The following is a 14,966-nucleotide window of genomic DNA, read 5'->3' on the forward strand; positions in this document are numbered from 1 at the left end:
ATTTAGTTGTAATGCTTTTTCTTTAGCTTCTGGTGCAAGTTTCTTGCCTTTTGTTCTTCACCCTCCCTTATTTGCCTTTTTTAATCCCTATTTAATGTGAGGAAATGCTGTGGCTGTAGGTTATACTGCATCACAAGCAAAGTCTATGGTCTGAGGTAAAACAGCAGCTGCCATTTATGTCTCATTCAAACATAATGACTAGTTGACTATGCACAAGTAGTCTCTGGCTCATGAACTAGTTCTGGTTTTCAGACCACCAGTTTCAGAAATAGATGTTTATAGTACATTGAATTTCTGTTTTCATCATTGCCCATTATAACTGATGTCAGCTATAGTATTACTGACTTATAAGATAATTCACTTTTGGAGACTTCCTGTAATTATAACACTAATGAATGAATTAAGCAAAAATTATATCGTTGGTATGTTGTAATAAAAGTAGCTCACTAAAAGTTTAATTATTATTATTTTTTTTACTTTTTTAAGTTGATAATTTTCATTAACATTAGGAAAAGCTATGTATAGAAAATTGTAGAAATTTGTAAATAATGTCATGAAATGCAACCATGATACTAAAATCTGCAAGTGAGTGAAATGCAGGTATAAATTATAGAACTAGAAACCTTAAAATAAAGTAAAGAATGTTATGAAGTCGCTGAACTGAACCAAAGACGAATTATATTTGTACAGAAAGTACCATGAAATGTGCGACTTTCTTATGCTGAAGACCGACTTTAATGCATAATTAATTGGATGTCTGTTTGAAGCTCTATTAAGTTACAGTATAGTTTTTTAGTAAAGAAATTTTAAATTTAAGCAAAAATTAATGCAGAATAAGTTGTAACAACGAATTCAAATTACGTGGGAGGTAGTGTTTGAACAAGGTTATGTAATCTCTTGAATGAGATACAATTTACGTTTTCAAACTTATTACTTAGCCTAAAACAGATTAGCTTCTATTAATGCTTCTCTCACAGTAGCATTAACCAGCTCAGTGGTTGGAAAAACTATTTTTTTTTTGTAGCCAACTGCAACTACTTTATCACAAATGCAGTTAATTACAATTACACCTACTTTTTTCAAATTGTAGCAACTACAAACTACATTTGAAAAGTAGTCGCTACTTTGCTACTTTTTAGAAAATAAATAAAAAGCACATTCATTCACACCGTTTGAGGATTGATCGAAAAAATTAAAAACTGGTTTAGATTAATAAATTGGCTCATTTGAATATTACTAAGAATTATTTATTGTTTAATTTCTTTACCAACCCAATTTGTCATTCCAAACATTTTTTACAATTTTTACGAATATTCGCTGCAAGAAAGGATTTAAAAAGTAGAAGGAAATCAACCTTCAAGTTTTTAATCCTTTCCTGACAGTGAATATTTCATTCAAGAAGTGCAACTTGGCTACTTGAAAATGTAAACACATAGATGCAGTCAATATTTGATTGAAATTTTACATAGACATACATATATGTCTACATAAAATTGATTTAAATTTCAGTTCTTTACGTTTAAATTCGGTAAAATGAAGTTATGAAATGGGTTAAAATAGTTTGAGGGGTGTTTACAAATGTCTAAAACAATTGGTATGTAATCGGTATGTGTAAAATCGTATAGATACTCTTTTCCTCAACGCGAAATTTCAACCTAAGTGGGGAGTCTTGGAACACATCCCTTGCACAAGTTGAGATTGGACTGTAAATGTGGATGACATTCATACCTTGCTTAGCGGGGCAAATTTTGCACGAAACAGAAACATTTCCATTATCATACATTTCTATGACACTGTAATGTTTATTGTTAGCCGGTCAGGGCGTTGTGTCATCCTCTTTTATAACATTTGCAGCAGCTTCCATATTAGGAGGATATTGGCACAACAATCTCATTGACACCTAAAATGTTCATCCATGGGACATTCTCTGCTGACAGAAAGCACAAACGGGGTGCTTGGCAGTTATACTTATTCTTTTGTTTCTCAGCCATGCTCTACTGAAGGCAAATATTGGAGAAATGTGAACATTTCGATGCCAAAAAAACTAATGGCTTGTAACAGATAGAACATATGGCGTCAAAATATGTCTGATGTCAGCTCGTATTTTTTAGTCTTACGAATTTGATTGATGAAAGTTTTACTCGCGTAAGACTTGCACCAGTCAAATGGTTTGAAACCTCGTTATTTTTTTGAAACTTTATTTAAAAGTAGTTTTTAGAAATCGCTACAAACTACTTTTTTTGTAGCAAACTACTCACTATTCTATTTTTTTTTCAAAAGTAGTGCGCTACACTACAAACTACTAAAAAATGTAGCCACTGCAGTAGCATTGCTACTTGTAGTGCGCTACTTCTAACCACTGAACCAGCTTAAGATAAAAAACTCGAGTATAGTAATTTCTCACTCATACATTACTTCTTTTATGTGGATCGCTCAATCAGTGACAAAATCTTTCAAAAATTAGTGAGTAAAAACATAGAAAAATTAATGTAGTTCAAATTTCATTCTTGCATCTTTGATTTTAAGGTATCTCCCAGTTATGTGTCAGTAAAATGTCTACTATATTTTCTACCCTACCATTATTTTTCAAATATATACCCGCCGTCCCACTTCTAGAATTTTTTTTTAAAGAATTCAATAAAAAACTGTAACAAACCTCAATAAGCATAAAAATGCATCACAATAAAAGCCAATGAAACAAACATTACCAATATATTTTAAAATTCTTTTTTGTATGATTGCAGTGTGTAAATGATCTCTCCTGTATTTGTTTGGCTTAGAATACTCTTGGCAAAATTAAATAAAGGAATAAATATACAATGAAATCCCGCTATAACAAATACCAATACAACGGAATTTTTGTTTCAATGAAATGAAATTTCAGTCCCAAATTAATTGCTGTTACATTGTTTGAATTCCATTGCAACGAACAAAATTTGTGCTCCCTTGAAGTTTGTTGTAACGGATTTCACTGTGCTAAGCAATTTCTCACATGCAATGAAAAGTTTCCTTAAAAGAAAAAATGTTTAAGAGAAACTTTCACAAAATATGAGCGATTATTATATCAAATCAATCCATAAAGGTAAAACACAAGAGTTCTATTTATGTACATAATGTCTACCTTGCAATGAAAAGGGAATCTGACATTTCAAGATAAGAGTAAGATGATAAATATTTCCCAAATTATAAAAAAAAAGTTAAAGAAAATATAATAAATCAATAATAAATTGGAAAGGTAAAAAAGATCACCTTTGCTTTCTAGTCGCTGAGGGAATGTAACTTCCAAGAATATCTTCTTCTTCTTCAAGATCTAAAAAGGAAGTAAATAAAATGAAATAATCTATATACAGTGAAGCACACTTTATATTTCTCTTTTATACGTTTTTCAAATTGATCCCTGTAGAGTCTACCACAACATTTACCTATCATAGGTTTTTTCATTTATAAGCTTTTTTCATACAGTCCCTTCAAAAACGTATAAAGAATGGTTCACTATATATAAATGGAGGGGTTTTTTTTTGTGTGTGAGTATGTGTATTTATTTCTATGATACAAATCCAGGTTACGTCAGATTTTTGCCAAATTTGGCAGAGGTTCTCTGAAGCTCAGGAATTGTCATAGCAAGATTTTCCTTATGCAAATCCAGTTTTGTTGGATCTTTACTAAATTTGGCAGAGATTCTTTGATGCTTATGAATTTACATAGTTTTGTGTTTGTTCATTTGTTAAAAGCTATATTGTGTGACGAATATACTCTAAGGTTTACAGTACTATGAAGGATAGTATTGAAAAAAAAAAAAGTGTATTCATGATGAGGGCCACTTTAAAAGCACAGTTGAGAGTAAAGTGCAATTGAGAAAATAATTCAATACAAGATTTTTGTGGTGCCATCAATTTATGGTGGGCTTATTCGTTAAAAAAATTATCGAGTCAGGCAACCCCCCCCCCCCCCCGAAAATTTTCAACTAAAAGTCCAGAAATTTTCTGACCAAAATTTGTATTTTTCTTTTTTAAATTTGAGAAATATTATTTATGATTATCTTTATGATACCATTAGAGGTATCTTTATGTTAAAAAATAAATCCGTTAAATTTTTGTTTGTTGTTTTTGTATAGGATCATAATCATAATCTCTTATTTTGTTGTTAATGTTATAAATAGTGAATAAGCAATTCAATTTTTTCACTATAGATATAATTTATAAAAAATATCTACCAAAAGTGTAAAAGTGGCTACAATCTTCAGGACTCTGATAGCCAGTGACTACCATTTAGAAATCCTGACCTAAAGCTTTAGGGGGAAAGGTGCACCCACTTCCGAACCACTCTGTACATTATACCTAATAGTTTGCCTCAGAGAAAAGGCAGATATGTTTACATCATTAACTGTGTAACTTAAAATTTCAGTTACCTTTTGATTTTTCCCTGCTAACAGTTCGCACAGTTTCCAAATCAGAAGATGTTTGTTCAGTGTGCTTAGGAGATTGCTTACTAAGAAAATCATCCAGAAAAGAGCTACTTTTTCGTTTGCCTGTATTAGAAGCAGCAGGTCCCTTGGATTCTAGATCTTTTAGAATATCATCATCCTGATCTCTGAAAACGTTTGCCTTTGAAAAGTTGTCATCCGAGAAATTCTTTGTTGAAACAAATGAAAGTTCATTTGTTTTCAGACTACGGAGGTAGTCTTCTTCCTCATCAAATGTACTCTCTTTGCTTTTTATTGGAGAATGTTTTTCTTTTGAAGCTGATGAAATATCAAACTTTAAGTCATCTAGAACCCCTTGATCTTTCTCATCATATAGTTCTTTACTTTTATTCCGAGATATGGAACGTTTTGGGGAACTTTTAACAAGACCAAATTTTGGTGCATCACTGATATTGTCAATCTCAAAGGCATTTGTTTTCTTACTTGAATGATCCGATGGTGCTTTTGATGGGGAAACAACGGCTGAAAAAAATTATGAAACACCTTAGATAAAACCAAATGCCTATGCAGTTGATTCTTTCACATTCCTATTTTCTTTATAAGAAACAAGCATTAACATCTTAAAATTATAAATAAATGAATAAATACCGAATTAGCACATTTAAAATAAATATTTTTGTTAGTTAGGAAAAAATAGATATTTCTTTTTAATACTTAATGAAGAAAAAAAAAATCTAATGGCTTTTTTTATATCAATGCAGCAGAGCCCCGTTATAACGTGGGAATTTAAGACCTGTTTTCACTTGTTTTAGCATTATCACAGAAAAATTAAAACTTGTTTTCTACAGTATGAACATCTGTAAGCTTAAATGATGGTAATACAGTACAGTAAACTGCTAATAGGCATTGAATAAAATGTTGTAGTAAATTTTATTCATGCTACAATTAGAATAATGTATTATGCTATATTTACATTATAATATACACTGAAACATGTTTTTGTGTGGTAGATAGGGATCGCATCAAAAAAATTGGCACAAAAAAAATGCTCAAAATAACACTATTAAGCACTTGTTTTAAAGATAGGTAAGTCAATTAAGTCCCAATTTGTGTGAAATTTTCATAGATTGCACAAAAAAAAAAAAAAAAAAAAAAAATCACACAAAAAAAAAAAAAAAAAAAAAACAGGTTTGTGTGTACATGATAAATGTAGAATACTTAATACAAAAAATTTCGAAAAAACTGAGTTTGTGACAAGGATAATTAACCCTTTACATAAATAAGATGCAAAAATTTGCATGTTTTAGTTTTTTAAAAACTAAATTGCAAAACACCCTTTTACCCAAGCAGACCCTGTTTTAATAATTTTTCATTTATTCTTTAAAGAGAAGGATGCCTCACAGGATAAGCTTTCTGTCCAAACAAAAATTTTGTGAACAATATCTTCTCATTAATTGTCATTTTATTTTCAGCATAAACAACGCAATAATTTTAAAACTGATCAGTAAAAACAATTCAACAGAATCGGCACAGCAGCAGATAAAACTTTCTTCCATATTAATAGAGCAATTAAAGCAAAATTAATCCTCCAGGCTAGGTGCAAATATATTTGGAGTTCCTTATGGAGTTAACCATTGCATGAAATTGACACTGCAACCGGAAACATTAACAAATAATTGAACACTAGCTGACCCAGCCACGCGTTGCTGTGGCTGAGAATGGAAATTATTTTTGTACGATGAAATTAATATTTTTAACAAAGCTGGAAAAAGTTTTGTTGATTTTAAATCACTGGGAAATGAGAATGATCGTGTTTGACCGAAGTAGGAACTAACTAAATTTTCTATAGTAAAACCATGACTATCTATACTTGCGTTCATTAAATTTAGTAAGTACACTGTATAAACGATTCAGAAACGTTCCTGGAAAATAATGTGCAGCTGATATGCCCAATTTTACCATTAAGATACCTTATAAAAACCAGGAATGTTTTCCGCTAAAATTAAGTAACATTCCTGAAATTATTCCGGAAGCCTCGTAAAAAATTCAGACATCTTCCCGTTTAAAGCCAGTCATGTTTCTGGAAAATCAGAGAAAACTTAGGTGGGTATAATCCTTCGGCACCTTCCTGATTTAATTTGAAAGTTCCATCAGCATTATTGCAAACATGGCCGAAGTCATGCAAGAGTTGCAAGTAAGTATCGCGCACTGCACTCGACTGCAATTCTTGCGAAACAACGTCGTCCATGCCTATTTGCTCCCCTAGCAGCACTTAATCAGCATGGACGGACCATAATCGACCTGAAGCCCATACACTTTATAAATACGATCAGTTAATCTTTGAACTGGAAGTAGAAATATTTTTCACAATAGTGAGAAAACTGCATTCTTGCAACGTGTAGCAATTCAGAGAACTTTTTGACAATAATACTTGATGTTTCTAGAAAGTGTATAAAAACCACTGAAATCCTGAAACGTTACACGGAAATACTCAGAAACGTTTCGGAAATCTTCTGCAGTGTACTTACATCGTGCAAAGGTGCAAAATAACTTGAAAGTGGTAAGTAAAGTATCAGAATGTTGAAATTAAGCATTAATCAATATACAGATTTTGTATGCACAGTTTATACATAAACTGATAAGCTATAAAAGTGGAATTTTATGAATAAGGTAGATAACATTTATTTAGAACTATTGTTTCGATTATTTTAAATTATTAAAATTAAAAATTATCTTTGTACTAATTTGTTCACAATATTTTTGGTTAATCTGTCTTTTGCTAAGACGAACAGATTTGATGGTTTTTTCACACATGAGCACGTTACATGTAGGTTTACCCATTTGAGAAACACCTATTTTCCTAGTCCACACCGCCATTGTTTGGCCTTGAGATCTATTTATGGTTATCGCGAAGGCTAAGCAAAGCGAAATATGAAGCCTTCTAAGCTGTATTGGAGATTCTGACGATATTAATGAAATGCATGGCAGCAGGATAATTCCTCCTTTAAACTTTTCCAATAAAATTGCTGCTTCAAGAACATTTCCAGTGACACTTTTGACAACTATACGTGTATATTTGTAAAAACCTAGGTGGGTTTAAATTATGGAGAAGATTAATTCGTGAATTAATTTTCAACTGGAAATTGTGTAGTGTCATTCCTGGTATATCCAGATAATTTAAAATTCAGTTGGAGACTTTACTGATTTGTTCTAATCAGCAATTGTATCGATTGGTTTAATTTTTTTTCAAATTACCGGGCAACAGCTGTTGCATTTAAAAGTTAATTGGGTCTACATTAACTTTTTTGCTGCCAAAATAGCGTGATTACAGAGGCAGTCATAATAAAAAAAAATATTTTATTCGGGAATACACTCTTAATTAGTTCATTTTTCGTCTCAATTGCAGTGCAGAACTTGTCGGGCTAATTGATGTACTGTGTATTTTGATATATTTCAGATTCAATGTTTGCAATACCCGGAAATTGCTTAGAAAATACTTGTTCGAATACATCATTTTGCGTTTGTACTCGCATGTTCGTGGTCAATCGCATCATCTCGACATGACGCTATAAAAACGATTGTTTTATGTAAGTTTTGTTGCAAGTAAGTTTTGTACTAAAAGTTTATCGTTGCCTTTCAAATCTTACATAATCCTTTAAAGTGCTTCGAATGAATGCTTTTTGCTCATGAGCCATAGTACACTTATCCCAAACTATAATTGCACTCTTTTGCAACACTACAGTCATTCCGCGTTTTTTTCTTTAATGTTACACATTGCGTTTGGTTTGTTATAAATATCTAATTGGCAACTTTAAAGCTGAATGTGCTGTTCGTCTACCACCTAAATAAAAGTAGCAGCAATGCCTGACGATGCAATTGTCACTGCAATTTTCTGTTGCGAAAGTATATTTGCAAGAGTTAATGTTATTAAAAATCTCCTGGCGGAAAAAAGTAAGAAAATTTATGTTTTCCGCTTAAATTCAGTAACCGTTCAGAAATTATCCTGGAATATTTTTGAAGAAATCAGTAGTCTTCTTGGTTAAAGCCAGCTATGATTCTCGCAACTTCAGAGAAGCCTAACGTAGGTTTAATATAATAATCTGGAACCCCTTCCTGCTTTCCCAACTAAGATCTCGAAGCATTAATGCAATCATTGCTACGGCAGATTCTAAAGTAAGTAGCTCGAATGCTACTCATGTGCAACTTTTGCATAGCTTTAGCGATCCAGGTACCTTTTCGCTCTCATTGGGAGCTGAGTCAACCTCGACTGACCGTCATCGAGCTGAAACCGATACACCAAATAAATACGTTCAGTTAATCTTGATACCGGTGGACAAAAATATTTTTCACAACGGTGTGAAATCTGCAATTTGTAGCATTTCAGGAAACTTTTTGACAAAGATTATTGACTACCTCAGAAAGTGAATAAAAACCTGTAAAATCCCGAAACGTTATATGAAAACAATAAGCAACGTTTCGGAGTTTTTTTTTTCATTATAGTGTTTTTAGCAGTAGGTCAAATGATGTTAGAGTTATATCGAATAATTAACTTACACCGCCATCTATTAAGAATTTACAGAACTAAACAATTAATACACACTATTAATGTGTAATTAACATTTTATTTGCAATTAAAAATTATAAAAACTATCCTATCTTTTAAGTTGGACCAAATTACAGATAGGTATGAAATTTGATAAAAATCGGTTCAGTAGTTTCGGAGCTTACCCCGAACAAACATCGTGACACGAGATTTTTATATATATAGATAATTACATTTTTTCTAAAAAGTACATGCTTTAACTTTTACGAACATAAGTAGAACGTTTTAAACTCAATGAAAGTGGAAACCATGCACTTTAAAGTGCGTAATAAATCAGCGCCTCTTACAAGAAAAATACAGCAGTAACAAAAATATGCATTTGCAAAATACCGTAAAAAGAATTGGATATGTTCAAATATATTCAAACTTTAAACGTATATTTAAAAAGTAGGATATCATTTTGAAATAAATCTCACAGTCTAAAGGTTTCTTTGGAGACTTGCTAAATTTTTTCTTTGAAAATATATCATCATCATCATCAGCTAATAAGCTACCAATATCATCTTCACTATCATCAAAATCTGCTTCTGAAAAAATTAAGAAAAGAAAAACATTGAAAAATATATTTCAGTTGCATTAATGTTTTGAACCAATGTCAAAACATAAATTTGATATATATTAAAAAACTTAACAGAAACATATTAAAAGTTTTAAGTGAAAACAAAAAGCATTCCTAAAAGAACCCATTGGAAAAAATAAAGCTATCTTCCTTGATTTAATTTAGGAGTGTTCAACCTCCTCTAGAACAAAACTATACTATGCACACCCTCAAATACTACTGTACATTCACCTCAGAACGACACCCCAAAAAAGAAAAGGAAAAAAACAAGAGTCCTAGTAATTTTAATGGCAGTTAGTATATAACTCTTCCCCTAGTGAGCAGTCACCCCTGTTTTATTATTAATCAGTTTCAAAACACTAAAAATATATGACACAAAATTTGGTTTCAAACAATTGACATCAACAGTAACATATTTAGCACAGAACCAGAAAGTACCTACAATGTACTGATTCTACCATTATCCCATGACGTGTTCTGCACCAAACATGTATAATCAGGGTATAATACAAGGGAAGGATCTTGAGGGCCATCATTCCCCCCCCCCCCAAATGGTTGACAATATTTTGTAATGTGTAAGATATTCTGCTGTAAGAGTCTTCTCATTAGGGCAATTCAGGGCCGCTGAGAGCCAAGGTGACCCCCTTTTCGATTAGGTCTTTGTGCTCCTTTCCCCCTGAAAACATGTAAAACTTATACTGCTCTGATTCTGTGCCAAGCTTCTAGTTCCTGACTAGGCTAGCTGTTAGGCTTTGAGTGGGCCCTCGGGCAGTTTATCAAGTTATAAATCACAGTTTAAAAAATGACACTGATTGAAACTAGTTAAGAAAAATAAATCTCACTTCTTTACTCGATATTTTTGGTGCAGTACATATCCTACTTTCTGTAAGAGAAAAATCTTTAGAAACAAGCGAACTGCACATCTGCTTTGCCTGAGGCACTGTGTCCATGGCTCACGCCAATGAAATAAAAAGTAGCACAGGGAAATTCCATGAAACTAGAGACATCACAATATAAAAAAAAAAAAAAACTTCATTGTAACAGTATTTTTTTTCTTTCACATGAGGTTTAAAAGTCTCTTTGTTTGTTAATTTTTGTTACAAAAGATACGCTAGGGCTTTCTTTTGGGAAATGTCTTTTAATTTTAATGTGCAATAAACCTTTGTTTCGGTTTAAGACATACTTTTATTCAAATTTCAGTAATATACTGTTTGTTTTCCTTAGCTGAGACCTAGCGCCAATTTACGCATGCGTCAGGTCTGCCCTATTTTTATCAAAATAGGGAGGGAAACCCGGAAGTAAAATGTTCAAAACAACGTGTTCAGCAGTACTTCTAATGTAGCGTCGAAAAAGACAGAGATAGCACGTGCGAGCGGAAAACGCCCATCCTCAACCTATCGCCCCTTTTTGAAATGGAATCTGTCCTGGGTGGTAGTCTTTGTTTTCAAGAACGGAACAGTATTAAAATTAGAAACATGTATGAAAATTCAACCACTCAAAATGATCAAATTTATTTTTACAACCATGTCTTTGAATGCAGATCCAGGGGGCTGATGGGTCTTCCCTTGGAACAACCAAAGACAACCTAATACTACGTTTTGAGGTCTTAGGCTCAGAGAAACTACCGAGGAAAGGCCCAAATACTCTTTTTAGCTAGAATATCACACTAATGTCCTTACCCCTTCTGATTTCTGAAAGGCTATACTGTAATGATGACACCCCCCCCCCCCCCCTCCTCAAAAAAAAAAAAAAAAAAAAAAAAGCTGGATCCGCCTTCACATTAAAAAGCTTTGTCTGGTGTAGTAGAGTTTAGGCTTTTGGGTTAGTTAAACAATGGAAAAGAACTTTAAAAAGTGACTCTTAAATGGCAGAAAAAAAAACTTTAATTACAATAGTGACCCTGCAATACAATAACATAAGATAATCCTCAATTTTAGGTTCACAATTTGATAAAGAGTTTACTACAAAAATCACAATTCTTAGAAATCTGTAGAGAACTATTGTACACAAATCTTTATAAAGAAAATATAAAAAAAATCAACAGACATGCAACAAGACACAAGCTATTATACAGCTTGAGGATTTTGTATTTTCCAGGGAGGAGGTTTTATTTCATTTGAAAAAGATTAAAGCAACTAAAGCTCCGGGACCAGATAATATTTATCCAAAAATTTTAGTTGAATGTGCAGAGGAATTAGTGGATGTTATTTTGAATATTTTCAATGCTTCTTATAACTCGGGGACGGTGCCAGAGGACTGGAAGCTGGCTAACATAATGCCACTCTTCAAGAAGGGGTCTAAAGGTATTGCTGGGAATTATAGACCTGTAAGTTTGACTTCGGTGATTTGTAAGATTTTCGAAACTTTGATCAAAATTAAGATCATGATGTTCTTAGAGACTAATAGTCTGTTGACTAGTTTGCAGTATGGTTTCAGGAAAGGTAAATCCTGTACTACTAATTTATTGCATTTCTACGACAAGGTTACCTCAGCTTTAGATAACAAAAAATGTGTGGATGTTGTTTATATTGATTTTCAAAAAGCTTTTGACAAGGTACCGCATGTTGCTCTTCTCAGCAAGTTAGCTGACATTGGAATAGGAGGAAAAACTTTACTTTGGGTTAGAAATTGGCTTACTGGTAGGAAGCAAAGAGTAGTTGTGAGAGGAAATCATTCTAATTGGAGTGATGTTTTAAGTGAGGTTCCTCAGGGATCAGTTTTAGGGCCTCTTTTGTTTATTATATTTATGAATGACATCAATGATAATATTTCTGGATGCATGAATTGTTTTGCTGACGATGTAAAAGTTATGGGGATTGTCGAAAATGAAGAACAAGTAAAACAGCTGCAAGAGGATTTAGATCATATTACTAAGTGGGCAGATAAATGGGGTATGGCAGTTAATGTAGGGAAATGTCAAGTGCTACACTTAGGTCATGGAAATAAGCGTATGAGATATCGTTTACAGGGTTCAGTCATAAATCAGGCAGAAAATGTTATGGATCTGGGTGTCTTTATAAATCAGGACTTCAAGTTTAGTCAACAGTGCAGTATTGCTAGTAACAAAGCCAACAAAATGCTTGGGTTCATCAATAGATCTATTTCAAACAAATCTAAGAAAGTTCTTCTGCCTTTATATAGGAGTTTAGTAAGACCTCATTTGGAGTATGCTGTTCAGTTTTGGTCGCCTTATCTGAAGAAAGATATTTTTGTATTGGAAAGGGTTCAAAGAAGGGTAACTAAATTAGTAAGGGGACTCTCAGATTTAGATTATGATACCAGACTTAATAGGCTTAACATGTATAGCCTGGAGCAAAGGAGAGTCAGAGGGGACATGATTCAGTTATTTAAATTTATCAAAATGAAAGATGTAAATGGATTAAATTTTTGCGGGGAAAGCAGGACAAGGGGTCATTGTTTTAAGCTATTTAAATCTCAGGCTAACTTGGAAATCAGGAAAAACTACTACTTTAGCAGGGTCGTGGGCACTTGGAATAGCTTACCGGAAGAGGTGGTAATGAGCAAGGGAGTGGATAGCTTTAAGAGGGCCATTGATCTTCATTGGGGACTAATTAATTGACTAGGACCAGCCTAGCTGGGCCCAGTGCCTGTTGCTGGTCGTCACATTTGTATTTGTATTTGTATTTGTATAAACTTACTATTAACAGATGACTCATCTGAAAAAGACATTTGTTTTCCTTTTCTTCATAGAACTACTTTCTTTTAAGTGGAAGGAAATGTCTTACATCAAGAATTATTTTTGTCCTGAAAAAGGATAGAAAAGAAGAAAAATATATTAATAAAATATCCAAGAGTAAACTAAACCATGCCTTAATACAGTAGAAAATTAATGTTTTTCATGGGACTGATCATAAAAAAGTAAAAGGCCGGAAAATTCCACACTGGGGTCTACTAATTTTTATTAAATGCCAAGAAATAATTTGAATGAAAATAGATCCCCACAGTAAAATATATTTTACAATATGGTTAAAACAGATAAAATTTAATTTTTTATGCAATCTCACAAAACAGAATACATATATCTACACATTAGCTTGGTTAAAAAGGTTTGATGATTTTTGCCTGGCTTTTTTTTTTTTTTGGTTTTAATTTCAGAAAGACTTTTCAATCACTTAGAGGTTTTTAGAAGTGTCCTACTTAAGTACTGTGAATCATATCGGCTTTAAAGTTTTTTTTAAAGTCATTTAATCCTTTAACAGCAGCACAAGTGAAAGTGCAATTATTTATTTAAATTATTTCACTTTCACTGTTTGATGATTTACTTTAAATTTCATACTTCTAGAACTACTGAGGTAGTAAAGGTTTGAATCACCGATACAATGCATAACACTAAGAATGATATATAAATAAGGGGAAAAATAAAATGTTGAACATTCGAAAGTTAAACATGAATGATTGAGAACATTTAAATTATTTGAAAAAAAAAAAAAAAAAACATTAAGTGTTAAAAATAAAAGAAATCTAGCAAGTCATTTTTTAAATGATACTGCTTATGGTGTTTTTTTTTCTTTTTCTAAATGGCAGTAGAAGAATTGCTTGTAGAAGAATTTTATTACTTTCAGATAAAAAATACTCTATGATTTCTATTAAATTCAATATTCTTATTGTAATCATTTTTCAAATCTAGTCTTGTAGAAAATATCACATAGCAATATCTGAGATACACACAAGTGGTAACTTTTCTAATTTAATTCACATCATTTATTTTTCATTACACATTACAAGTTTGTCAGAGTTTATATAGGATCTTTCAATAAGAGTAGGTAGATGTTGAAGTGGATTTAAACAAGTTGTGTGTAAGGTATTAACAAAATTCTTCTTTTTTTATTTATTAAAAAGGCCCAAATGGGCAATTTTATAAGGCATATAACATTGTGATGTAATTATCTACTGCAGCATCTCATGGTGGAACAGATGTAAATGGTCCAATTTTCAATGACTCTGTTGCTTAAAACTGGCTTGAGCAATGATTTTGGTTATGTTGGCTTTTAGGGCATCGACAGATTGCTGCTTATTTGTATAGTTGATGCTTGTTATTATAACCCTTGTCCTCTGAACAAAATCAGTCGGCTACAACGAGAGGTCACTATATAACGTAAATGTACAAGGTAAAGAAAAATTGTTTAGCTATATTTTTAGAAATATTGGAGAAACGTTTACCAGCTGTGCTTCATTTTATAAAAGTGAACCAAGAAACCAACAAAATGATAAACGACTTAAAACTATTTTTACATATTTTTTTAATTAGATGCATTAATACGTCACCATATTTTAACTTAAAGTGGCATTGTTAAAAAATAAATACTAAATGATATCACTTTCACTAAGTAATAAAAAATTAAAATATTTTGCTTTAAGGA

The 14,966-nt window shown here is 32.2% G+C and overlaps 1 protein-coding gene across 1 annotated transcript in view; it reads right to left on the reverse strand.

Moving 5' to 3' along the window:
• LOC129224896 (fas-binding factor 1-like) overlaps positions 1-14,966 on the reverse strand; it is a 45,898-nt gene that overhangs the window by 24,847 nt on the left and 6,085 nt on the right. Inside the window, exons 2-5 of the mRNA XM_054859442.1 lie at positions 13,245-13,350; positions 9,443-9,553; positions 4,409-4,945; positions 3,250-3,310 (exon numbers count right to left, since the gene is read on the reverse strand). Coding sequence (XP_054715417.1) covers positions 3,250-3,310; positions 4,409-4,945; positions 9,443-9,553; positions 13,245-13,275 — 740 coding nt within the window. The 5' untranslated portion in view covers positions 13,276-13,350. The remainder of the gene's footprint in view (positions 1-3,249; positions 3,311-4,408; positions 4,946-9,442; positions 9,554-13,244; positions 13,351-14,966) is intronic.

Source organism: Uloborus diversus, chromosome 6, assembly GCF_026930045.1.
Source record: "Uloborus diversus isolate 005 chromosome 6, Udiv.v.3.1, whole genome shotgun sequence".
Classification (NCBI taxonomy): Eukaryota; Metazoa; Arthropoda; class Arachnida; order Araneae; family Uloboridae; genus Uloborus; species Uloborus diversus.